Source organism: Astyanax mexicanus, chromosome 13 (genome assembly GCF_023375975.1).
Source record: "Astyanax mexicanus isolate ESR-SI-001 chromosome 13, AstMex3_surface, whole genome shotgun sequence".
NCBI lineage: Eukaryota > Metazoa > Chordata > Actinopteri > Characiformes > Acestrorhamphidae > Astyanax > Astyanax mexicanus.
The window spans coordinates 27,673,283-27,699,443 of record NC_064420.1 but is presented as its reverse complement, the minus strand read 5'-3'; the positions used below and the strand labels follow the sequence as shown (position 1 = coordinate 27,699,443).

Here is a 26,161-nt window from a genome sequence, read left to right as displayed (position 1 = left end):
CATATAAATCCCACCCTTTAACAGATGGCATTAGAATGAGCTATTCAATTTAGCTGGTATAGCTGACCACCTGTGTGTGTGTGTTTATCCATATTTATAATAAAAATGTCCACTGGTTGGTGCTAGCCAAGCTGAAATCATCCACTTGGAGATTTATTTATACCTTCTATGAGGACAAATCCCCTCACATCTTTTACAAACAGCTCTAAAGTGTATATATATGAGCAGTATGCTATTGCAAATTTCCTTTCTGCTTTATATAAAAATGATTGGTCTTTCTGGCGCCCCGGATGAAAAGGCACTCTATTGGCTTTGGCACTGAAAGTGTGGGTTTAGCGTTTTAGAGCGGATTTCACCCTCAGGCTGTGTGTATGTGCGAGTCTCCCTGCTGATTAACTCCATTCATCATTGCTCTGACTGAACCTGGATTTCCTGCATCCAAGCAGATTAGATCTAACCCACACTTCCAAGAACGTCACATTCATTCAAACGCTCACATGCAGCACCAGAGCCATCTGCAGCAGATGGATTCTGGATGCTTTCATGCTTATGAGGCTTTTGGACTTTTTGGAAAACTATTCTTCAAACCAAGAGGTGTCAAGTAACCAAGTTTTGGTTATTTATACTTTACTGGAGTAAGTGTTTTGAACTTCTCCTCTTTCATGTTTACACAATTAACTGACATTTATACTCCTTACCATTTAAAAATAGACTTTTTAATCCTATTTAATTTCAGCTTCTTTTTATTCAAGCTTCTCATCATTCAAAATCAATAAATATACTATCCAGATAAATCTCTCCTTCTGAATAGAGTAAATTTGAGTGTGATTGGATGAGAAGTATAAACATACACCATTCTGACACCCTATTGTTTTGTACATAAATCATCACACCTGTACATCTCACAGCATCACGTCACATTACAGCAAGAACAGAGCAGACATATGTAGCCTAATATATAGAGGTGATCCGTGCAGAGACTCAAGAGAACTCGAGCTCTCGAAATGTCCCAACTAAGCTTCTTTAATATATTTACATTGTACTAAAATACATTTATTTAAAATGGGCATATACAGTTCATAAAATGATTCTTTGATTTTACCTAATTTAAAACCTTTGGAATATAATCAAGAGGAAGATGGATGATCACAAGCCATCAAACCAAACTGCACTGCTTGAATTTTTGCACCAGAAGTGCAGGCATGAAGTTATCCAAAAGCAGTGTGTAAAACTGGTGGAGGAGAACATCCCAAGATGCGTAAAAAAACTGTGATTAAAAAACAGGGTTATTCCACCAAATATTGATTTCTGATCTCTTACAACTTTATGAATATAAACTTGTTTTCTTTGCATTATTTGAGGTCTGAATGCTCTGCATCTCTTTTCTGTAAATAAATGCTCTAAACGACAATATTTCTATTTGGAATTTGGGAGAAATGTTGTCTGTAGTTAATTGAATAAAACAACAATGTTCATTTTACTCAAATATCTACCAATAAATAGCAAAATCAAAGAAACTGTTTTAGAAACTTAAGTGGTCTCTTATTTTTTTCAGAGCTGCATATGCAGCTGAAACAGTTCAGCATTAACATTTTAATAAAGCTTTATAGTTATTATGACTTGGGTTTTAGAAAAATGGGTTTTGGGAGGGTAGCACTTCAATAAACCACATTAAAGTGGTGGTTGTAGGGTGACAAAATGTGAAAAAAGTTCACCACTATAAAAGTTCACCACTGTGACAAAAGTAAGCCACTGTAGGTGCCAAAAGTCATAGGATTAGGAATTAGCTAAACTGATTTAGGGCACAGCTTGGGAATGCTGATAGCTGTATAAATATATGTGTGAATACATTCCCACACATTCCCAATGTACAGCCATATTCACACTTTGTATCAGTTACTGTATGTTTATCTGGATGTTTATTAGTAATCAATTTGTTTATTTAGAGCATAATGGTGGCGATGGATGTTTATTTTATTTTTTTATTCCTTCAGTTTCACAGGTTTTAAACATAAATAAATCATTTTTTTTATATATTTTGACGGGCAGTGTGCACCCCATCTGGCATCTGGCTTTAATTCTCACACTAATCAGAGAATTCACAGCAGCAGATGTTCACCCCTGCCTGTGGTTGAGCTCTGCTAAAGCACTTCAGGTGCAGCTCTTTTTATAGGGTTTCCTGTGCAGACAGAGACTAAGCAGAGGAGATGAAATGCCTGCTCTGCTGTGCAGCCAGACGTAGCGTACCTTTGCCGCTGTGGTTGTTTGCATTGGGGGGAGGCGTGGCCACTTTGAGGGCCAGACCGTAAGCCCCCTGGAAGGAGTTGCTGTCCCGGATGAGGAATGCGCCGGGCTCTTTTTCCTTCAGGGCAACGATGGCTGTGGAGGGAGAAAAGCAGACAGGATAATGGACAACCTTCCATGTTTTAGATTGATGCTCTTAAGCCACAGCTGGAACATCACTTAGTTACCATGTGTGTGTGTGTGTGTGTGTGTGTGTGTGTGCAGAAGAAGAGTAAACAAAGTCTGTTGAGGAGGGAAAACATGGAAACTGGGATGTTTGCTTTGATACGAGCCACCACAAATACCAGTGACTGCTATAACGGATGCAACAACAGGTAACAATTGCAATACTTTTAACACCCCATACATTTTCGTTGATAAAATCAAGGATATGGCAACCCTAAGGAAAAAAAAAAACAACTAGACTACTGCACTACCATAGATTTTATAAAGCTTGATCTTCCCTCAGTTAGTGACTGTGGATGTTGAAAGAGTATGGGTTGGTTTCTCAGACAGGGATTAAGCCTAGTCCTACTCTATATTTCTCCATTCGAAATGCTGTGTAGTCCAAGACTAAGCTTAATTCCTGTTTGGGAAACCCAGAGTCAGTCAAGCACAGATCACTTTCACATTCATCAACCCTGGAATTCGAACTATTTTCATCTGTTTCTTGTTACCCGTTTTCTAGTCTTTAAAAAGCCTATTTAAAACAAATAAAACTATGCCTTGCGAAGTATTGCCACTTTTATTTTTGTCCTTACCTGTTTTTTATTTGTTTTTTCATCTCTGGTTTTCCAATTTGACTTTTGTTTTTTGCCTTGGCTCTGATGTTTTGATTAAAGCGACATTCCCTAAGGCTTTTGGGAATTTAGAGACCTCTCCATTCTCTCTAGTGCAGCAAGCATGTGGAAAAGTACTGTATTTTAAGACTATGGCGCACTATCAATAAACGGTTAATTTCTGGTCTTTTTTATACATAAGGTGCACCAGATTATTATTAGGTGTATTTTAAGCGACAATAGTAAGGAACAAAGGTGTCGCACAGTAATCTTTACAGATTTCTCTCCTGAAAACTGTTTATTTGGGTGAGTAAAGTGTAAAGCTGTTTCGTTCACCTACAGTAAGCTTAGATTTCCAATATTTTCAACAGATTGTTTAGCAGCAGAGCTTAGCCTAAATGCCGCCCGACAGTGCCACATTGAGAAACCTTGTTACGGGAAGCCAGGATGCAATCAGCTAACAAACGTAGCTTGTTTAAGACAGTAAACACGTGGGCTACAGTGTGATATACTCTCCTCTGAACAGCAAAAGAGTTAGCGCTGCAGTTAGCAGCTAATGCTAATACTGCTCCAGCCTCTGTGCTGGAGAAACTTTACTGAAACTCCTGTATAACGCTGTACTTTAGAGGAGTGGCTTTACTGCTCCTTACAACCTGGTAAAATTCACACATAAGATGCACTGGATTAAAAGTTAAATTAAAACTGGATTTTTCAATTAGTCCCAAATGCACAAAAAATTATTTGAATTTGCCTTACAACAACAACAATGTAGTAAAGCAAAAGCAATAACTCTCTCAGACTCACCTTGCTCTCGGGATATTCCAGGCTTGTACCAGAAACGGGAGCTGTCCTGCACGAACTTGACGCTGACCTGGTTTCCCGCCTCACCCTGCGCGAGCCCCTCCCCCTGCTCACCGGGCACTGCCACCTCTCCAACTGAAGGAGAGAAAGTAACGTGATGCTGGCCAGGCGGCGAGTGACTCATAGAAGCCCTCAGAGTGCTCGATCTGCCATTGGGAGAGCCTGGCAGGGTGCCCTGGCGGCGTTTCTCTGGAAGAGGAGGCTGGGTCATGGAGCTGGGTGAGTAGGCACCTGGGGAGACTCCGGAGGGATAGCATCCTGATGGAACGGGGAAAGTGGGCGTAGAGTGACCTTCAGAACTGCTGTCTGTGCTGGGACACGGCTGCATGTGCCCTACTGGAGGGGAGGGCTCTGTGCCCAGCATCAGCTTTCTGCTCAGGGTGGCAAAACCGGGCACTGGAGGTTCAGGGGAGGAAGGGATCTCCTGGCTGCCCATAGGATGAGGAGAGGAAGGTCCAGAGGAAGCCAGTCTGGGGGTCTCTGGTTCAGGAGGCAGTGTCACTCCGTTGTTTTGCAGACGGTGTGGAACAGACTCAGATGGGATTGAGGGAACACACTGTGGAGTATTTGGAGACATGGAATACGGTGCTGCCTGGGTAAGAGTCTGTTGCTCCGTTTGGACTGGTTTTGGAGCTGCTGGACTTGCTTCTTCAACTGGAAGGGCTGGAGCAGCACTAGGATGAGTGGTGCTCTGCTGGTGGCTGCCTTTGGTAGGGGAGGCCGGGGCAGAGTGGACGGAGTTCGCAGGGATCTGCTGGTGGTGGGAGCTGGCTGTTGGGGAGACTGGGGCGGAGTGTATGGAGAGCTGCCGAGAAGGAGAGCAGTGTGTCTGAGGATTCGATCCACAGCAGGCAGGATGTTCTGAGGGTGCGCTCTGTCCTTGAGGTTCTTGAGCAGATTTGGGAGGCTGTTGGGGAGCTGGGTACGGTCTTTCCTGGGCGAGGGGGGTGGTGCTTTCAGTGCTGACCTCTGAAGATCGGGCCTCTTGCTCCTGGACGTTCAGGTTAGGACTGGAATCAATGGAACCAGTCAGGTTAGATTAGTGGCTTTCTATTCTGGTCCTGACGTCTTTTCTGTATTGTAACACACTTTATCCTACTAAACAGTTAATTAGCAAACTAATTAGGGCTGGATGACTGCCATGCCCTCTTAAACACAACTCAACTGTGTGGAAGCTGCGCTTGAAAGCACAGTGATTTTTTTGCTATCTCTTTGAACAGCTCTGACCAATCAGAGGAGACAACATGCTTGTGTGGTTCGTTGAGGCACAGACACCACTGAGAACTTAAGGTGTAAGGATGTATTAATTATAAGAGTCCTGTATTAATCTCTTGCAAACCGATTTGTGGATGAATATTTCATCAAATACTGTGAAAGATTTCTGAAGTGCGGAGTCACTCAAGGAGGCACTAAACACGTAAATTTAAAAAGTGCTTCAGAGTCGCAACACTTTAAGCAAGACAATCTGTAACGTAACCTGTAGCTTACGTGCATGCATTAGCAAAATACAGCTGCTAATTAACTACATTTTCCTTATTAATAACAGTGGATTATAAGATAGGATATTATCATGTTTTTGGGCGTGATGGTACTGCATAAATCGAGTAGCCACTCCCATCTCAGTCAGTCATTTATACAGAGATTTCTTATCTTTTGTGAATCAGTAATATATTTACCTGGTAGGCAAGGATACTTACATCAAATGTAAGGGTATTGTTCTCATTAATGTTGTTTCTTGATCAGATTAAACAGCTGATCCCTAAAAATGTCTGGTGTTCTAGAGCGAGCAAAATGTGCTTTTGGATTAGAAACAGTGGATAACCAACCAGTGGACTAACTTCATTGGTACTTTATTGATAAAAGTTCACTTACCTCTCTTGTGTGCACACAGGGCTACTGGTGTGGACTGGAGTGGGAGGCCCAGACATATCGGAGGGCGTGGAACATGCGCCATGGGCATCGCGATGCAGTCGTCTCAAAGAACCATGGGTAATATGGTCCCGCCAACCCACGTTCTCCGGAACTCCGGGGCCATCTAAAAAATGCAGAGAAGCATAATATGTACACATGGATTTAGCAACAGTTTAAAGCAAACATTTAGGACATTTTTAACCTGCCAAAGTAGTTAAGAGTAAGATTAGGTTTATTGGAAGCCACTGACTGAATTTGACTACAACACTTTATGATCAGTGCAACCATAGTTGTTGTGCATTTATAAACAGACTTTGTAATTGTAATTGTTAACACCTTTTGAGTTAGGGGTCAAAATGATGGACCAACATGCTGATTTAATCATGAATTTTACATAATAACAACAACAACTAGAGAGATACAGGACTTCAGTACATGATAGTGTTCTTAGTCTCTAAGAGACTAAAAGAGAGAACTTGTGTAAATTGTGTAGATTTTTTACAAAATAATTTATTTTACACTAACATTAATTACATTAAACATCTGTATAGTTTCTATTGTCTAATTTCCAGTAGACTGATTTAATTTAGGTCCAAGCTGTGCACCCGGGTGTATGTAGCAGTGTGTGCTATTTGAACCCATATCTAAGTATCAGTGTGTTCTACCATTACTAATAATCTTTACATGGAAGTCATTGTAGAAAGCTTTTTTTCCAAGTTTTGTCATGTCTTTTTGTGCATTCATCATGACAATTTGACACAATTTGACTTATTGTAAATGCCTTAAAAATCATTAATAATCAGTTCTAACACATACATAGAAAGGGCAACAATGACCTGTTGTTTGTTAAATAGTGAACCCACAGCCGTCTATATTGTTGCCCTTTCGACGTATGTGTTATAACTGATTATTAATGATTTTTAAGGCATTTACAACCTAATTAGTAACCATTAATAAACTAATTGTAAACCATTTATAAACCCTTTATAAAGGTAGTCTTAATTTAAAGTGGTACCCTATAAAAAATTTGAAACAAGGATTTTGAATGACAGTGACAATATTGTTACATTCTTAAAACAAATTCTAAACTATAATCTATTTTGCTCACTTGCATGTTTACAATAGCTATTTTAACATATAAGTACCAGAGGTTTAGAGCACCCAATAGGTTTACAGAATAAAAGAGGCTTGGCATTGCTTACCACATTAATGTATGAATTCTGGGCTTAACCTTGGGAGTTAGCCTAGTAGCTATATTTTGCCAGCACATAAAAAAAGAATTAGCTAGTTTAGCTCATCCTAGCTGAGTTTGTCTTGAGTGATCTAACTTAAAGATACAGTCTATACGTTTTTGGTGAGAATGTGTAATTGCACCTAAGATGCTAAAAAGTACATTTAAAACATCTGATAGAACTTGTTTATGTTTTTTAAGGGTGAAATTAACCTCCATGTGTTGGAAATGCTACTTGACCCTGGTGCAAATAGTGACTTAAAATGAATTTTTGTATGGAGTTGTGTCTAACCTGGGTGTGTGCTGGAGGGGTAGTGCTGTGGATGGGGCTCTGTATGGCCGCCAGGTTGGGTGGTGGCGTGGTGTGCCGGGCTGTAGCAGGACGAGTAGTTTGATGGCAGAGGGGAGGTGGAGTCAGACTGGTATCCCGAGGCGTATCCTCGGCTCTCTGAGGGCGAGGGCTGGTAGGGGGAACAGGGGCAGGTTTGGTGGGGCGTCTGGTAGCCGCTGGAGCTGCTGCTGTATTTTATGTCCAAGTGGGCGTGAGAGTGCGACCTGGAGGGCTCGGGGTACGCCGGGTGGCCAGATGGTAGCGGGTCGAAGGCGAAGGCGGGCACGTCGTGACCTGGGGGACCGTAGGATGACACCGTGGCTCTCCTGTGCCAATACTCCGCCTCTCGCTCCCTCTCCCACTGAAGCTCCGCCTCTCTGTCCCTGTCCCAGTGGAGGGATGCCTCTCGACCTCGCCTTAACCCCGTCTCCCAGTGCAGCTCTGCCCCTCGCGGAATGTCAGACTCCCTGCCACGCCTTAAGCCGGCTTCTCGGGGAAGCTCCTCCCTCTCCCAGTGAAGCCCCTCCCCTCGGTCTAGCCGTAAGGTATGGAATTCTTCGCGTCTTATGCAGCAGTCACGACACGGGCAGCCGGGAGGGGGCAAGCTGTCCATCAGCATCACGTCGTGGTATGAGCCGGCCGGTTTGGGGTGGTGAGGATGACTGTGGTTATGGTTGTGGTGGGGAGGCTGGGGATAAGGGATGTACTCGTCTGCTCTGCACAGCAGTCGACCGCCGGTCGAGAGACTGTGAGGGTGAGGGCCGAGGTCTTGGGACGGATACGGACACAGGTGCCTAGAGGCACTCTCGGAGCACGTCCGGTGCAGGTAGTGCTGAGGCCCTTGCTGCCGGTCCCACAGCAGGTCTGGAGGTGGTAGAGATTGATGCGGGTGGGCACTATGGTGCTGGCACATCCCCAGCATTGGCGGCGGCATGGTGGCAGGATTGGTTGCGTGACCGTTGGTTGCAGCAGTGGACCGGTCCAGGCAGTATCCATTGGGCAAGTGGTGGAGGCGGTCACAGCCAGGCTCAGTGCAGCGCTGCGATCGGTAGCCCACCCGACAGGAACAGGAACGAGCTAAATGCAGAGATCCGGTTCGCTCAGGAGGCAAGGAGTCGCCGTCATCCAAGATGGCCGTCTCTCTCTCGCGATCACTCACGCCCCTCTCGCCCTCGATGCCTCCCAGCAGACGATCCAGCTCCTCTCGCTCCTGCTGAGTGGGCGGCGGAGGTCGGGGCGGGTCGTCCAGTCGCTCAGGGCAGACCGAAGAGTGGCCAGAGTCAGTGCTGACCGACAGGAGCTGACTGGGCCTCTCGTCAGAGCTCTGCCCTGGGCTGCCATTGGTTGTGGGGAGGGAAGAGGAGCCAGCTGCGCGACGCTTCTTCACCTGAGCATACAGGCTGCCGTCCACAGGCCCTCGGGTGTGTGCGACATCTTAAAGAAGAATTTTAAAGTAATTTAAATGTAAAATAAAAATTAAGGTAGTACGAGATCAAGACATTCACGTATATTCACATGTGTAAGGGCTATCATATAGGTTCTCATACCTTCCAGGCTGTCCTGGTGTCTTTGGTTAAAGTTCTCATAAGAGTCCCAGCGCACCACCGGATCAGTGGTGTTATAGTCCACTGTGACGGCTGGATCATTCCGCTGGTATTCTCGACCTAAACCACATCAAATTCACTTTTAAAATTGATAGTAGTAGAAAGAGTTAATACAGTACAGTACAGTACAGTGCAGTATTAAGGCTATACTATGGTGATATGTTTATCATGATATCGCATCTTTTAGTCCCCCTTGGCATCCTGGATGTCTATTTACATTACAGGTTGTGTATTTACATTAAGCATTATCCTGTGTATATTCTTCTGTATTTTTTTAATCAGGCACCACTTTTTAAGATAATAACAAATGAACATGACTGAAAATTATAAATACAGCTCTGGAAAAAAATAAGAGACTACTTCAGTTTCTGAATCAGTTTCTGAATCAGTTTCTCTGATTTTGCTATTTATAGGTATATATTTGAGTAAAATGAATATTGTTGTTTTATTCTATAAACTACGGACATTTCTCCCAAATTCCAAATAAAAAAAAATATTGTCATTTAGAGCATTTATTTGCAGAAAATGAGAAATGGCTGAAATGACAAAAGAGAGTTTTAATGACTCAAATAATGAAAAGAAAAGTTCATATTCATAAAGTTTTAAGAAATCAATATTTTGTGGAATAACCCTGTTTTTTTATGTTCTCCACCAGTCTTACACACTGCTTTTGGATAACTTTATGCCACTCCTGGTGCAAAAATTCAAGCAGTTCAGCTTGGTTTGATGGCTTGTGATCGTCCATCTTCCTCCTCTTGATTATATTCCAGAGGTTTTCAATTTGGTAAAATCTAAGCAACTCATCATTTTTAAGTGTTTTTTTTTTTGTTTTGTTTTTTTTTTTTCCTGAAGAGAATAAAATATAAGAGAATAAAAGAATAGCCGCCTATTTATTAAGGGAAAGTTCCTTTTTTCAAATGAACTACGAATATGAACTACATCAATCGAACTTTTAACTAGTTCATATTAAATGTGAACTGGCACAATACTGGAAGAGATACCCCCCATTGTGGCTCCCTCAGTTTGAGAACTTCTGATTCTGAAAGTTTTAATTTGATCTATTAAAGAATCTTTGAAGAATATTGAATCTAATTTTAAAAAGAGTTATTTTACTGAATGAACACTAGGACAATATTACATTGGTACTGCAATGAATGCTTCTGAGGTAGTGCAGGAGGTTTGTAACAAACAGGAGTCATGCCAGAACCCCCCTTTCTTCTCCTTCTCCAAAACATTAAACTGAGCCATGCTCTCCTGTGTGTTGTGCATGGGTGTTACCCACTGTGCTATCTGGCCCCTTTATATACATTACATTATCGCCTGAGCTTTCCGGTTTTCTAACGAGGCTTAACAAACTCACACTCACTTCAGGATGTTGCCTAATCCCCTAAGAAATCATTGTGATCATATAGTGCATCTGTTCAATGCATTGCCCAGGTGTAACATCATAATACATGATTTCAGATTGCTTTATTTTGTTACTTTAAAGCTGTTGGCTATGAAATTAAATACGTTTATACAAGTAAACAGCAGGTATTGTCACACTACATTGTTTTAAAAATGCAATGCAATCCAACAAGCATCAACAGCAATGGAAATACCTTTGATTTTCTCTGGTCCGGAGGAGAAGACGAACTCCACTGTGGCATCGGGAGGAAATCTGTCATCTACATAATAAACCAACCAGAGAGAGACAATTACAGCAGTGTAAAAAGACAAGTTCGGATACATGATCTCATTTCTGTAAGTCCTACAGTATCCTCCAACCAATTTAAAGCTGCATTACACTATAAACCTAATCTAAACTATCAAACAATGGTCCTACATTACAGCAATGATTAAAGCTGAGGAATTTTCCCAGCGTTTAAGCAACTCATTCCCCAGCTGGCCTAGAAGGCCCACTGAGATTTTATAGGGTGTATGTCATCTCAATTAGCCAGCTATCATGAACAGGTGTTATCCATCGGGAGCAGGCCTTAGCTTAACCTAAGTGGGTCTTAACTGCAGAACTCAATGGATTATGGACTGATATTAAAAACAGCTACGAATCATGATGTGGTTGAAACAGATCTCGACTGGGGAGCTTATAGAAGACTCATAGCGAACGTTTCTGACAGGCTTTAGAGTCCTACAAAACAAATGTCAGTCAGAACAGGTCAGAACTATTTCTATTAAAGTTTTGGTGTGGTAAAGTTGTGAAGCTGTGAAGGGTCAAGATGGTCTGTGAGTTTTATCATACCAGACAGCAGGAAAGTGCTTCATCTTGCCCTATAAGAAAGCTCTCAGTGGCTACTTGAAGCATATCTACCTTAAAGCATATATACAGTTTTGGAAAAAAAATAAGAGACCACTTAAAAATTATGAGTTTCTTTGATTTTACCAAATTGAAAACCTCTGGAATATAATCAAGAGGAAGATGGATGATCACAAGCCATCAAACCAAACTGAACTGCTTGAATTTTTGCACCAGGAGTGACATAAAGTTATCCAAAAGCAGTGTGTAAGACTGGTGGAGGAGAACATGCCAAGATGCATGAAAACCAGAGTTATTCCACCAAATATTGATTTTTGAAACTTCATAAATATAAACTTGTTTTCTTTGCATTATTTGAGGTCTGAAAGCTCTGCACCTTTTTTGTTATTTCAGCCATTTCTCATTTTCTGCAATTAAATGCTCTAAATGACAATATGTTTGTTTGGTATTTGGTCTCATATTTTTTTCCAGAGCTGTATATTCAAGATGATCTGCGAGCTTGCTCATACCAGTAGGCCTGTCACGATAATTACGTAATCAAACATATCGTACAATATATGAACATAAACTCAATCAATTCGATATTTGAATGTCTGAGTATTCTTAATACTTTGCACTATATAATGCGCACAGGATTATAAGGTGCACTTTCAATGAACGTCTATTTTGTGGTCTATTTTCATACATAAGGTGCACCGGAATATAAGGCACGTTATGCGACACTCGTAAGGAACAGGGGTGTCGCCAAGTTTTCCTTCTAATTCAGCACTGTAATTCTTAAAAATAACATTTTCTTTCAAATAAAAAAAAAAATCTACACAGATTTCTCTCCTGAAAACTGTTTATTTGGGTGAGTAAAGCGCTTATGTTCATTTAAAGTAAGCTTAGACTTCCAGATTTCCACTAAGGCTGGGTGCAGCAGCATTAGCATTAAATGCAGTCCAACAGCGCTACTCGGAGGAACCCTGAGTGTTCTAGTAATCCAGGGTGTTAATAGCTAGCTGTTCGTCCCTTGTAGCTTGTTTTAACACAGTAAACATGCAGGCTACAGTCTGATATATTTGCCTCTGGTCAGCGAACGAGCTAGCGCTTAGCGTGGTTAGTGGCTTATGCTAATGCTGCTCCAGCAGTGCTAGCCGGGGTTAGCGGCAGTCTACAGTTCGATAATACTCACCTCTGATTAGTAAAAGAGCTAGCGCTGCAATTAGCGGCTAATGCTAATGCTACTCCAGCCTCGGTGCTGGAGAACTAAACTGAAACTCCTGTATAACTCTCGTACTTTACTGTTCCTTACAACAACTGGTAAAATTCATACATAAGACGCACTGATTTTTTGGGGGGGAAAATTAAAGGATTTTAAGCCTTAAAGTGTGAAAAATACCATAATTAAAAGTTCACTGCTCTGTGTGGTACAGTGAGCTTCCTGTAGCATGGTCTCTGGTCTAATGTGCCTATCCTAAGTTATCTGGACAGTAATAGTGAGATGCGATGGTGACTTTGTGCCATTAAACATATCTTTTACCCTGTAATAGTGACAAGGCAACATACTGGTACTGTTTATCAGTGTACCTGAACAAGCCTCATCAAGCTCTCCTTTCCCGAACCACAGCTGAACTCCGTGGATGGTGCAGGTGTGGAACTGCACCCGAAACACAGTATCCCTCTCAGCAGCCTGGACACGTCTGTGATAGCACTTCACCTACAGAGAGAGAAAGAGAGAGATTTCAGTACAGTAAATATAGTAAAACCTGCTACAGTACACTGACTACATCTGCAAGTGATGTTCGTGATTGACAGCCTTACGCACCATGATGTCACCTTTCAGCAGTAGCGCTGGCTCTATGGTTACACACAGCTTCCTGCCTGCTGAGCCCTGCAAATCACTGCAACACAAACACATCAACACAAATTAAAGCAAAGACAAGTTCAGAAGCTTCACATTCTGGAAATACACAGGTTAGCTTTTATACATTGTGCATATTTACTGCAAAACAGCCAAATCTACTGTTCTAAGAAACGCTTTACCCATATTTTGGATCAATGCTACTTGTTTGGATTGGGTTACATTCTGTCACAAAACTCACAAATATGATGTACTAATGTTGGACGATTAGTTCTGGATCAAATCTCTAATATATAGTATGGAGCTCCATCATTCCAAAAACGATAATGCTCACACATGATATTATAAGACTATTTACAACCCTGCTATGTTGCCTTACCATCCTGAGACTAGGACTTTAGCTTGGTGTTTATTTTTTATTTCTTCTACTTAGTATTGGCACAAAACAATGTGGCGTAGTAAAGCTGTTCAAATTAACCTTGCCATTAGGGGTCAAAGGGACCCAATGAGTGACCACATACAGAAATTGGACAATGAAACTGAAACACCTGGTTTTAGACCACAATAATTTATTGTCCCAATGGACAGTTCTGGTGGAAACAGAAGAGTTGAGGTGCACCTTGAATTCTGCCGTGATTTGGGCAGCCGTGGTTTTATGTTTTTTTTGGATACATTCCTTTCAGACAGCTTCCTCCTGCATCCACAGTTAATCCTGTTGGATGAGGTTCGTCCTTCTTGGTGGTATGCTGACATTACCCTGGATACCGTGGCTCTTGATACATCACAAAGACCTGCTGTCTTTGACTTGCACCAACAATTTGTCCTCTTTTGAACTCTGGTATGTCACCCATAATGTTGTGTGCATTGCAATATTGTGAGCAAAACTGTGCTCTTACCCTGCTAATTGAACCTTCACACTCTGCTCTTACTGGTGCAATAATGTGCAATTAATGAAGATTGGCCACAAGGCTGCTCCAATTTAGCCATGAAACCTCCCACACTAAAATGACAGGTGTTTCAGACTCATTGTCCAACCCCTGAAGATGGTACAGGTAGTGTCTTCATATAAGTATCATTCTCTATCCGAATATTTTAGTATCGATTAAACACAATAAAAAAAAACACTGTAAAAAAAGTGTTGCTGTCCTCTTGCTGCGTCATCTCAGTGTGGAGTGCAGTAAGCAAGCGTTTACCTTTTAGCCATTACAACATTAGCTTTTTTCCTGAGTGTACAATGTACAGTGTGTTTGTTAGGCCCAATCCCATTTCACCCCTTGGCCCTACCCCTTACCCACACATAGGGGTAGGGGTGTCTCAATTCTCGTTAGGCTGGAGGGGTAGGGGGAAGGGATGGGGCTTGTTAGCCCTTCAAACCTCAAAAGTGACAATTAGCACTATGTTACTATATTTTAATGTTTAGTTTGAAAGTTTTATTGTCAAATTCTTCATAACAAGCATAAAAAAGATTTCTAGTAGTTTGTCTCAGACGGTAGCTAGCTAGCTAACTTTCCAGTTCCACCTTAAACGGTGCAACAGATGGCAGAGGCTGCAGCATTTAAGATGGAATGGAAAAATAAAGTAAAATAAAAGCGAATCAAAGCTAATTTCAGATCCACATCCATCCACAGATAAATTAAGAAATGGATTATGAATGAATATTAATACATTTTTGAACCATCTTCCCCCTTTTCTGAAGACATACAACGCCCTAAAGTCAACTAGTTAGCGTCCAGGTTACTAAACTTTAGCGCTCCTGATAATGTAGCCAGTGCTTGCAGGGTTGTCTCAATTCTTAAGGTGGAGGATTTTACCGCTTCCCCTTGTAACTCTGTTACACACAGAGGAGTAGGGGTAAGTGGATTGGATTGGGCCTAAGTAGTACAGCTGATTATTGAGAGATAGGATAGTAAAATTTAGTCTCAGCTAGTGTTGATGAGTTTGTTTACCTTTTCTGTTTCCACTGGCACAGTAAAAACCACAATTTTTAACCCCTATTTCCATAAATAGCAGAGTACAGAGGTGAAGAGATGCTCTTCAGTATCAACAACACCACATTATTTTGTTTGTAAGTTGTTTTTATCTCCTTGTAAGTCCAAGGCTTTTGCTAGTTTGAGCAAAATTGAACAAATATAACAAGTAAAAGACTGGAACAAAAAAACTAAAAAGTGCTGTAGCATAAACAGAACAGATCTGAACTCACTATATGCCTGAGGTGTAGACAAGCTGCATGGACTGGTATATCTTGAGGAAGGGGAAATAACCTGTAGAGAGAGTGTAAAGAGAGGAGTAAACAGTGAGAGCAGGACAGAACGAGGGAGGAATGTGCTAACTCCTGATAAATCTCTCTCCTCCGCTGCTAAAGATTAAAAATAAACACGCTCTGTTTGTGTGCTCCTGTACGTGTGTGTGTTTTTTTCCTGGGAGCGGTCATCTCTGACAATCCCATATTAACTCTTTCAGGCAACGACACACAGTCATACAATACACAGCAAAAAAAAAGCATTTACATCAGTGTGATGACCACCAGTGATGGCATAGTTACTTTAAAAAGACTACTGAATACCCCTTTAAAAAGTAACTTACATTACAGTAAGTTACATTTAAAATCAAGTAATCCATTAATTTTTAAACGTGTAATCAGTAGTCAGTAATCAGATTACTTTTTTAAAGTAACTATGCCATCACTGCTGGTAAAGTAACTTGTAATCTAACTTCAAAATTAAGTAATCCATAAAGTAACTAAGTTAGATTACAATTTATAAGTTACATTCAGCATCTGACTGAACAAACCATCGCTGTGTGTGTGTGTGTGCAAGGTTGAGAGAGAGGGAGGCTCGCTGTGTGTGTGTGTGGAGCAAAAGAAGGGGTGCTTGCTGTGTGTGTGTGTGTAAGGTGGCGAGAGAGGGGGCTCACTATGTGTTTGAGTGTGTGTGTGTGTGAGGAGCAGAAGAAGGGGTGCTCACTGTGTGTGAGAGGTGAAGAGAGAGGAGGGCTTGTTATGTGATTGAGTGTGTGTGTGTGTGTGTGTGTGTGATTAGTGACGAGAGAGGGGGCTAACTATGTGTTCGAGTGTGTGTGAGAAGCAGAAGAAGGGGTGCTCAATGTGTGTTTAAGGTGTAGAGAGTGGGGGGCTCGCTATGTGTTTGAGTGTGTGTGTGTGTGTGTGTGTGTGTGTGTGAGGAGCAGAAGAAGGGATGCTCGCTGTATGTGTGAGGTGGAGAGAGAGAAGGGCTTGCTGTGTGTTTGAGTGTGTGTGTGTGTGGTGACGAGAGAGGGGGCTCACTATGTGTTTGAGTGTGTGTGTGTGTGAGAAGCAGAAAAAGGGGTGCTCAATGTGTGTTTAAGGTGTAGAGAGTGGGGGGCTTGCTATGTGTTTGTGTATGTGTGTATGAGGAGCTGAGGAGTGTGTGTATGTGTGGATGCTCGCTGTGTGTGAGAGGTGGAGAGAGATGGGAGGTTGCTGTGTGTTTGAGTGTGTGTGTGTGTGTGTGGTGGAGAGAGAGGTGGGCTCGCTGTGTGTGTGTGTGAGGTGGAGAGAGATGGGAGGTTGCTGTGTGTTTCAGTGTGTGTGTGTGAGGAGCAGAAAAAAGGGTGCTCACTGTGTGTGTGTGTAATTTTAATCTGATTATTAGATAGTAAATAGTAACACATTAGATTACTCATTACTGAAAAAAAAAGATAAGATTATAGTAATGTGTTACTAAGTATCTGATGATAACTGATGACCACAATACAATTGGCAGAGATAAAGATGATATCAGGCGAGATCAGGCGTATCTTCTGGCTCACTCACCTCCGTCAGTCTGAAACTTGGGGATGGAGGGTATTAGAACCTGATGGAGAAAGAGGGGGCTGCTGTTCATCTTTATGGCTCCTGACAGAAGCCCACCAAAGTAATATATATACCTGCCGAGAGAGAGAGAGAGAGAGAGAGAGAGAGAGAGAGAGAGAGAGATAGAGAGAGAGAGATAAAATCACATAAAAAAAATAGTAAAGATTCTTGTAAAAATAAAATGGTTAAATACTATAATATAGATGCTAAAAGAGGAGGCAACATCACACCTGTTCTGTGAGGGCTGGAGAGAGGATGACACTTTATCCTCACAGAACTTCCTCATAGCCAGAGTGCTGAGGGCCTGATCTGCTCTGTATTTGGAAACACAATCAAATATCACTTAATGAGTCAATATTCAGACAAACCAGTCACACAGTTCATATTTCCACTCCTTTACATTATGGGCCCTTTGTTAGCCTTTTTCTATAGGTGAGCCGTCAACTGCTTACATCAGATAGATATTCACAAGCACCATTGCTATTTAACGATGCAGACGAAATGCGTAAAAAAATATATATAAAAAAACTAATAATAATCCAATAGCATTGTGTAAGACTGGTGGAGGAGAACATGCCAAGATACATGAAAACTGTGATTAAACTTGTTTTATTTGCATTATTTGAAGTCTAAAAGCTCTGCATTTTTTTTTTTTTGTTATTTCAGCCATTTCTCATATTCTGCAAACAAGTGCTCTAAATGACAATATTTTTATTAGGAATTTGGAAGAAGTGTTGTCCGTAGTTTATAAAATAAAACAACACTGTTTATTTTACTCAAACATAAACCTATAAATAGCAAAATCAGAGAAAATGATTCAAACTGATTCATAATTTTTTTCCAGAGCTGCATTAATAGAAACATTGGCATGTTTGTCGACTCTAGAGGGTTTTAATAGTGTAGTGTGATGCCCTAGTTCAAACATGAAATCCAATTCCGTTCTGCCACTTGAAGAACAGTGTTGTTATCCACTACACTATTTCCCCCTCTACACCAACAATTACACTCATATGAGATGGTCTAGTATCAGCTCTTATTAGCTTAAGATTCACTCTTATATGTGTCTGAAAGCATTACCATTAATTTCTTAAAGAAAAAACTTAAAGAACATCAGTATTTACAGCTATTACCCAGTTCCAATTTTTTTTTAATAATGGAACTGAAGAAATCCATATTTAATCTCTTTAGCTGGAGTTCACAGAGAGGTCCGGAACCAAGCTTGAGTTCTTCTAACAGTAACTCTCTAACCAGTACGACTACAACTGTAAACAACACATTCAGACTTCCGACTTCTATTTGCATTTATGTTCATTTGTATGTATTATAATGTTATTTTAATGTTTCATAGTCAAAAATATGCTTCCTGCTGAGGTAAATATTTGTAAACCGTTTCTTTCTTTCTAACTCAGAGTTTTTAGGAGTGTTTACTTCACTGTAATCTACTTCCTGCATGAGGTAAACACTGTTTATTAAAGCTGATTCAAAGACAAATTTGCAATTGGTTAGTCTTTAAAAAAACAATATTATATTTTATTCAGTAATGTTCCGTTATTTTTAAATGTTCTGCGTTGTAGATTAATACTAAAGTCATCTAAACTATGAAGAGAAACATATTGAATTATTTAGTAAAAATATAGAAAGTGTTAAACAAACCAGAAAATTAAACCAAAGTAGCATCTCTTGCTAAAATGACAGCTTTAGAAATCTTGGATGGGTTTTCTCAGTTAGTGTTATGAGGTAGAATCACCTGAAAAGATCAGCTTTCAGTTAACAGCTGTGCTGAATTGTCAAGAATTAATTACTTGAATTTCTTGCCTCCTAATGTGTTTAAGATCATCAGTTGTAAAGTTGTGAAGAGGTAGATTTGGTCCACAGTGAATAGTTCTATTTGAGTAATGTTCGAATCTATATTATGGCAAAAACTTCTCAACTAAGTAAAGAAATGAAGTTGAGTCAGTCAAGAACTTTTGAAAGTTGCAAAGTCCATAAGAAACATTATGATGAAACTGGCACTTATCAGGACCACCCCAGAAAAAGGAAGGCCAAGAGTTACTTCTGTTGCACAGGCTAAGTTACCAGAGTACCAGCCTTAGAAACTCTAGAAGTTATTTTGTAGTTTTTTGGTTTGTTTAAGTTTCTGGTACTTTATGTGTTGCTTCATAGTCTGGAAGACTTCAGTATTAATTTACAATGTAGGGAAAAAAAACGAATGGGGGCCAATTGCTTGTTGTAACTCTTCCAAATTAAACTAATTTGTTTCATCTTTTTTCAGCTCTGAATTAGTGCTGGGCAATATGGGAAAAATCATATATCACAATTTGGAATTTTTATATCACGATAACGATATATATCATGATATACCACACTTGAGTATGTAAAATATGACAAAATAATATAATTGCTTACTTTTTTCCAACTTTTTTTCAAAGTGACATTAAACCCAACTTTCACAAATGAGAATTGCTACCTTTTAGTGCAGCAATATATATGTATCAAATGAAAACAGATGAGGTAGATGCAGTAGCTATTTTATTTTTATTATACAGGTATTTAAATTGAGTTATCAAAATAAACTCAACTAACATTTTTTAAAGTGTCCATCAAATAACAAAAAGCAGTGTCATGTCGCAAAACCACATTATGAAGGTTTTTTTTGCGAAGATTACTTTATTATCACTTATATAAACCGAGTTTATGCAAAGTGACCACGCCAATACATTTCATCGTAGCCTACTTTATATATTTGCATGAATACTTGATGAAATTACTGTAGAAACGATTTTGGTTTTTAATCCAAAGATGTTTACAGTTTTCTCAGTCATGTTACCAAAACCCATGTGCCATTTAAAAAGCATGTTTAAAAGCAATATTTCTTTTAAACTAATTCTTTTAATTTGTAAATTAAATTGCTTATTTTATCGAAGTTAATTTTATAGTTAGAGAGTGGGGACAGGTGACAAATGCTATTTCTCAGTGTTCTAAGTAGTTTTTATAATTTTTTTAATTACTTACTTTTTTTTACTTACTTTTGCAAATTAGGTCAATGTACAAGACACTATGCTTAATAATAAAATGTATTTTAAAGTTATTTTGTGTGCCTATTTTTACATGTCATTTCCTGGCGACAGAAATGCCATCAATTCTATATTTAGTTTAGTTCGTACACAGAAGTATATCATTATTTTAGGCAATTATTCTATAATTAATCAAATTGTTGGCTCTTACCCTGCTGATATCTTGCTGTAGTGCATGTAGGCTGCGATGATGACTCCCGTCTTTCCTTTATTGCCCTTCAATAACACAAAAAATTCCAGAATTAAATACTTAAAAAAAGCTTGAGAGCAGAAAAAGAACTTAGTTTTTATTCTTAAAATGTATCTTTAAAATTTGATCTCCTTTTACAGAACAATTGACAAGCTTGCATAACTTGCATAACAAAAATAATTAAATTATACTACTTAAATTAAAGGATACTCAGAGTCGTCAACAGTGTTGACAGCCAATCTAGATCCATTTCCTCTTCATCTCCTCTTCTGTCAGAGACCATAGTGATCAGGCTGGGATGTGTAATGATTTCCACACTGGCTGCTGACAGGGAGGCCTACAGCTTCTCGCCTTTGGTCTCTGAAGTCATGCGACCTTAATTGACCCCTCTGAAGGCACTCGTGACCTCTCACCTTGCAGTGCAGGACCACCACATGCTGGGGGTCGGAGTTCAGCCAGGTCTCCATGGCTTTACACATGGCACAGATCTTGTCCAGTGGGGGGGCGTGCAGGTCCGGCCAGCCAAAATCATGGACCTGAGAGAATCGAACTTTTTTTAACTAAAAAAGGATCATGATTTTCAACAAGCGTACATCATCACACACACCTCACAGATATCACATGATATCTCGTCCTACCTTTGGGTTAAGCCGTGTGATGTCCAGACGTTTTTCTGATAGGTTGAACAACTGCAGATAATAAATAAACACATGGGTCAACACAGAGATAAGTGATCTGTTATTTGTGACCTTGTTTACTATTTTTTATTTTCATGCTTGATCTTTGATCTCAGTGTTTAACCCCTTAAACTCAAGGTTAATTAATCATTTACTTATTAATGCAAGAGCATAGATCTATAAGCACGTTTCCTGGCATCCCACAAGGTTCTATTTTAGGACCTTTGAAATTGTTGTAAATTGTAAAAATAGAATAGTCAGAGTAGTAAAGATCTGATTAAAGTGTGGGTGTACCAGGTTACATCACAAGTGATTACCGTATTTTTTGCATTATAAGGTGAAAATTTTTAATTTTTCCAAAAATCATCAGTGCGCCTTATAATCCAGTGCGCCTTATGTATGAATTCTACCAGTCAGGTTATAAGGAGTAGGAAAGCCACTCTGCTGAAGTACAGCATTATATAGGAGTTTTAGTTTGGTTCTCCAGTAGCGGGGCTAAAGTAGTATTAGCATTAGCTGCTAAGCGCTAGCACTTTTGGCATTCAGAAGTGAGTAATATCGGTCTGTAGTCTGCATGTTTACCGTTTAAAACAAGCTACATGGGGCGAACCACTAGCTAATATCACCCTGGCATATCACCAGAACACTCAGGGTTCCTCAATGTAGCGCTAACCATGGCTAGCATTAGTGGAAATCTGGAAATCTAAGTTTACTGTAAATTAACGGAAGTGCTTTTCTCACCCAAATAAACAGTTTTCAGAGAAATCTGTGTAGATTAATATCCAGCGCTCGTTTGACTTTAAAAGAAAATGTTTATTTTTTAGAATTACAGTTTTGTTTAATTAACTTAGCTTAGCTTTACACCCAGTGGCGAGACCTGCTAAAATAGAAGAAAAACATGGCGACGCCCCTGTTCCTTACTAGTGTCGCTTAATGCATCTTACAATTTGGTGCGCCTTATGTATGAAAGTAGACCAGAAAATAGACGATTATTGAAAGTGCGCTCTATATTACAGTAAATACGGTAACTATCAGAAACAAAACGAAGTGCAAAAATTATATTTGAAATTTGTGTTTGGTAGAATCCTCTTTGCCATACACACATATATATATATATATATATATATATATATATATATATATATATATATATATATATGGTGCATTTAAAATCCTTTAATTTTCCCAAAATTAAAAAATTGAGGAGCAGTTAAGCCACTCAGCATTATAAGGGTGACTTTTCAGTGACGTTTCTCCAGCACTAAGCAGTATTAGCATTAGCTGCTAACTGCAGCGCTAGCTCTTTCGCTGTTCAGAGGTGAGTATATTGGACTGTAGTCTGTGTGTTCGCTGTGTTAGTGGCTAATGCTAATGCTGCTGCACCCAGCTTTAGTGCTTACTTCGTTTTACAGAACACCAGCTTGAAGTTGCCCTATGGAATTGCTCCTATCCTAAGCTTTTTATTTAAACATAGCATAATGATTCTTTGAGCAGATACCTACTGACCATTGTATCAGAGCCCATGCTCACAGGTAGGCTATCTGGGGGTACTAGAAGCTCAAAACTTAAGTGTCAATAGCAACAGCTAAATAAACTGTTTGGCAATGGCAGAGAAGATTTGGCCAACTTTTCATGGGCGCAACCCACATACTCAAATCTACTACTCATCCCACAAATGTGGAAACAATTAAATGGGAAATGAACAGGCTTTTCAAGAAGTATTGTTTTAACAAAGAAATAATCTACCAAACACAAGGACAAGCAAATTAACTCCAAATAAATCAGTCAATCATTCAGAAGCAAAAGAAAAGAACCCTTTTCTAACATATCTTTAAACAGAAGAAGTGTATAAAGTCCACCAGTTAAGTAACTTCTCTAATTGGCTCTCAGATCAGAGTGAAAGATCAGAGTCACTGACCAGAAACTTGTCCTGGTGTTTGGACTTGAGCATGGAGGCCACTTCTTTGAGGTTGAGGCGATAGCGCTGCTCCTCCAGCAGAGGGGGGAAGAAGACGGAGATGATGCGCTCGGTGATGTAGGTGAGGTCAAAGTCATACTGCCGCTCCATCACTCTGTCCATCACCCGGTCCACACTGAAACTCCTAATAGAGAGAGAAAGAGAGAGAGAGAGAAGAGAGTGCGTTAGACACACGAGAACGTCTCATGTATTTACTCTACATTCACTTCACCAGAAAAGGGTAAAACCTCAGCAGTTTCTGATATGAAGCAGCTGAGCTGTCAGTGTGTTCCAGCAGAAATGACCGAGTGCTCTGACACATACTTGAGCAATGACTCCGTCTTCCCAGCACTCTAATCCCCACTTGAAGCCAGCAGAGATTAGCCGGACAAGCTTTCATTTCAGCCCACAGATAAAACCCCGCGAATTTACGAGGAAATAAAAAAATGTTGGGATTCAGTCGTTAATCCAGGAGGTTTGTAAGGAGTAACTGGCTGAAAGCTGCTGGGAAAAAGATAAGATCTTGCTGCTCAGGAAAGTTACGGTAAGTACGGTGATTTTTACCTGGGTAGAGTGCTCCTCTGCTTGGTGTACGTCAGAGACTTGGTAGAGCCCTGGAGAGAGGAGACACAGAGATGAGTTGATACGTTCTGCTCGTTTTCTTGCTCACAAAATGACCAACTTTAAAGAAAACTGAAAGCTTCACTTAAAAAAAAACAAATAAAGAATAGTATACTTACTGACAAAAAATAATTAAAATTTATGTCTCAGGCAGATATGTGACGTATTTTAAGGATTATAAGGTGCACTATCAATGAACGCCTTTTTTCTGGTCTTTTTTTATACATTTTAAGAGACAATAGTAAGGAACAAGGGTGTCGTCATGTTCCCCTTCTAATTCAAGCAGGTTTCACCGCTGGGGCGCCTACGTAAACAAAACTGTAATTCTTAAAAGACAAAACTGGTTTCTTTTAAAGTCAAACGAGCTCTGGATGTTAATCTACACAGATTTCTCTACTGAAAACTGTTTATTTGCGTGAGTAAAGCGCTTCCGTTTAAGTAAGTCTAGATTTTCAGTATTTTAGCACAGCTAGCACTGATGCAAACCGCATCTGGCACTAAAATACTGTAAATTAGGATAGCAGTGCTTAGCGCTAGTAAATGCCACCCAACAGTGCAAAACTAAGGAACCCTGAGTATTCTGGTAACCAAGGGCTCTATTAGCTAGCGGTTCATCCCAAGTAGCTTGTTTTAACAGGGTAAACAAACAGGCTACAGTCAGATACTCACTTCTGAACAGCGAAGAGCTAGCACTGTGACTAGCGCTAATGCTAAAACTGCTTTAGCCTGTGTGCTGGAGAAACTGCACTGAAACTCCTGTATAACACTGTCCTTCAGCGGAGTAGCTTTACTGCTATTTACAACCTGACTGGTGTATTTACAACCTGATTCATACATAAGGTGAATCGAATTCTAGGAAAGTTAAAGGATCTATCACTTTAGTACATTTATCAGATAGATAGATAGATAGATAGATAGATAGATAGATAGATAGATAGATAGATAGATAGATAGATAGATAGATAGATAGATAGATAGATAGATACTTTATTTATCCCAAAGGAAATTTAGGATTTATCATTTATTTATCATTTATTAATTTATTCTATATACATATATATGCAAGTGTAGTTGCTAAGGTATATATACATATATTTTTCAGACTATAAGGCGCACATAAAATCCTTTCATTTTCCCAAAAATCGACAGTGTGCCTTATGTATGAATTCTACCAGTCAGGTATTAAGAAGCAATAAAGCCACTGTGAAGTTTCTCCAGCACTAAGCAGCATTAGCATTAGCTGCTAACCACAGCACTAGCTCCTTCGCCATTCAGAGGCCAGTATATTAGACTGTAGTTTGTGTGTTTGCTGTGTTAAAACAAGCTATGTTTAAAGAAACAATAGCTGATAACTCCCTGGGTTACCAAAACACTCAGGGTTCCTCAGTCTAGCGCTATCAGGCGAAAATTACGTCCTGCTAACGAGGCGGTTAGCGGCTAATGCTCATGCTCATGCACCCAGCCCTAGTGCTGGAGAAATCTCACTGAAAACTCACCCTTAGACAAAAAATACTGGAATTCTAAGCTTATTGTAAATAAACGGAAGCTCTTTACTTACCCAAATAAACAGTTTTTAGAAGAGAAATCTGCGTAGATTAACACTTTCCTCAGCTTCCCCATTAGAAGGGAAACATGGTGACACCCTTGCTCACTCCAATGTAGGCATCCTTACTAGTGTTGCTTTATGCGCCTTAGAGTCCGAAAAATATGAGGTGGTTGCTAAAACATTCCATATTGTTTTCTATGGTGGTTGCTAGGGTATTTCTGGTGGTTGAAATGGTGCCCCATGTTTTTCTTTTTCTTTTTTTAAAGTGAATGCTGAAACAGATGCTATGCTATTTTAAGTCACTGCTATGGTGTCTCAGGTGGTTTCTGCATTATCCCATATTGTTGGCTGGGCTTCCCAAATGGGTCCCATCATTACAGCCCACCTTAATCTTATATAGTTCCCATATATTCCATATGCGCAGTGCTGTGTACAAACATGATGTGGCCCATGTTTAACCCCTTCCTGGTCCCATCATGGACCCTATTATTGTCCATATGTGAGGCTACCGTGAAGCCAATGATTAAGCTGTTTACTCCCAGTTTTATAAATACCAGTGCCATTCTCTGTAGAAAAGCAATTTTCCCCACAACATTATCTCATGCTTTCCTGGCCTGGTGGGACATTTGGTACACAGAGAGTCCCTCACACAGACATGCTTTCATACCTCCATCAATCAGTCATGCATTCCCTCCAGTGAGTCAGTGAGAAACGCTCGTTAAAGCCATCTTTAAAAGGCTGAACATGCAGATCCTGTCAGTGATGGGAGCGTTACACTAACACTGGTGGACTAAAAGATTCAAACCGAGTCCTGAATCCTCACATCCTCAATAAACCAGTATGTTTTAAAATGGAGTTTAGAATGTATGCGTCATTCTGAGTCGCCTGGTCTTCTGCTGTCCCCCATCCCCCTTGTAAAACTGCCAAACATGTATCTGTATTACAGTTTATCTCAATTGCTGAAACATATGGAACCAAACTTGGGACAAACTTGGGACATCTCAATCTTCACTGTCACTTTCTGTAGAATAAGACAAGCGTTCTACTGCCCAGCCAACAGAGAACTTCCTTAGAATGTTTAGCAACATTTTTCAAAAGGTTTCAGGAAGGTTAGCCTGTGATGTTACAGAAATAATGTTACAGGAACATTCTGAAAACATGTGACAT

The 26,161-nt window shown here is 40.1% G+C and overlaps 1 protein-coding gene across 3 annotated transcripts in view; it reads right to left on the bottom strand.

The window, feature by feature from the left end:
* Positions 1–26,161, bottom strand: part of tns2a (tensin 2a) — a 126,819-nt gene that overhangs the window by 16,578 nt on the left and 84,080 nt on the right. For all 3 annotated transcript variants that reach the window (XM_022677586.2, XM_022677587.2, XM_022677588.2), the window contains exons 6-21: positions 23,392–23,441; positions 22,789–22,972; positions 20,832–20,882; positions 20,607–20,729; positions 20,155–20,219; positions 17,160–17,243; positions 16,891–17,003; positions 15,298–15,358; positions 13,062–13,137; positions 12,824–12,953; positions 10,602–10,667; positions 8,944–9,060; positions 7,358–8,830; positions 5,796–5,958; positions 3,867–4,933; positions 2,248–2,379 (exon numbers count right to left, since the gene is read on the bottom strand). In XM_022677586.2, coding sequence (XP_022533307.2) covers positions 2,248–2,379; positions 3,867–4,933; positions 5,796–5,958; positions 7,358–8,830; positions 8,944–9,060; positions 10,602–10,667; positions 12,824–12,953; positions 13,062–13,137; positions 15,298–15,358; positions 16,891–17,003; positions 17,160–17,243; positions 20,155–20,219; positions 20,607–20,729; positions 20,832–20,882; positions 22,789–22,972; positions 23,392–23,441 — 3,955 coding nt within the window. The remainder of the gene's footprint in view (positions 1–2,247; positions 2,380–3,866; positions 4,934–5,795; positions 5,959–7,357; positions 8,831–8,943; positions 9,061–10,601; positions 10,668–12,823; positions 12,954–13,061; positions 13,138–15,297; positions 15,359–16,890; positions 17,004–17,159; positions 17,244–20,154; positions 20,220–20,606; positions 20,730–20,831; positions 20,883–22,788; positions 22,973–23,391; positions 23,442–26,161) is intronic.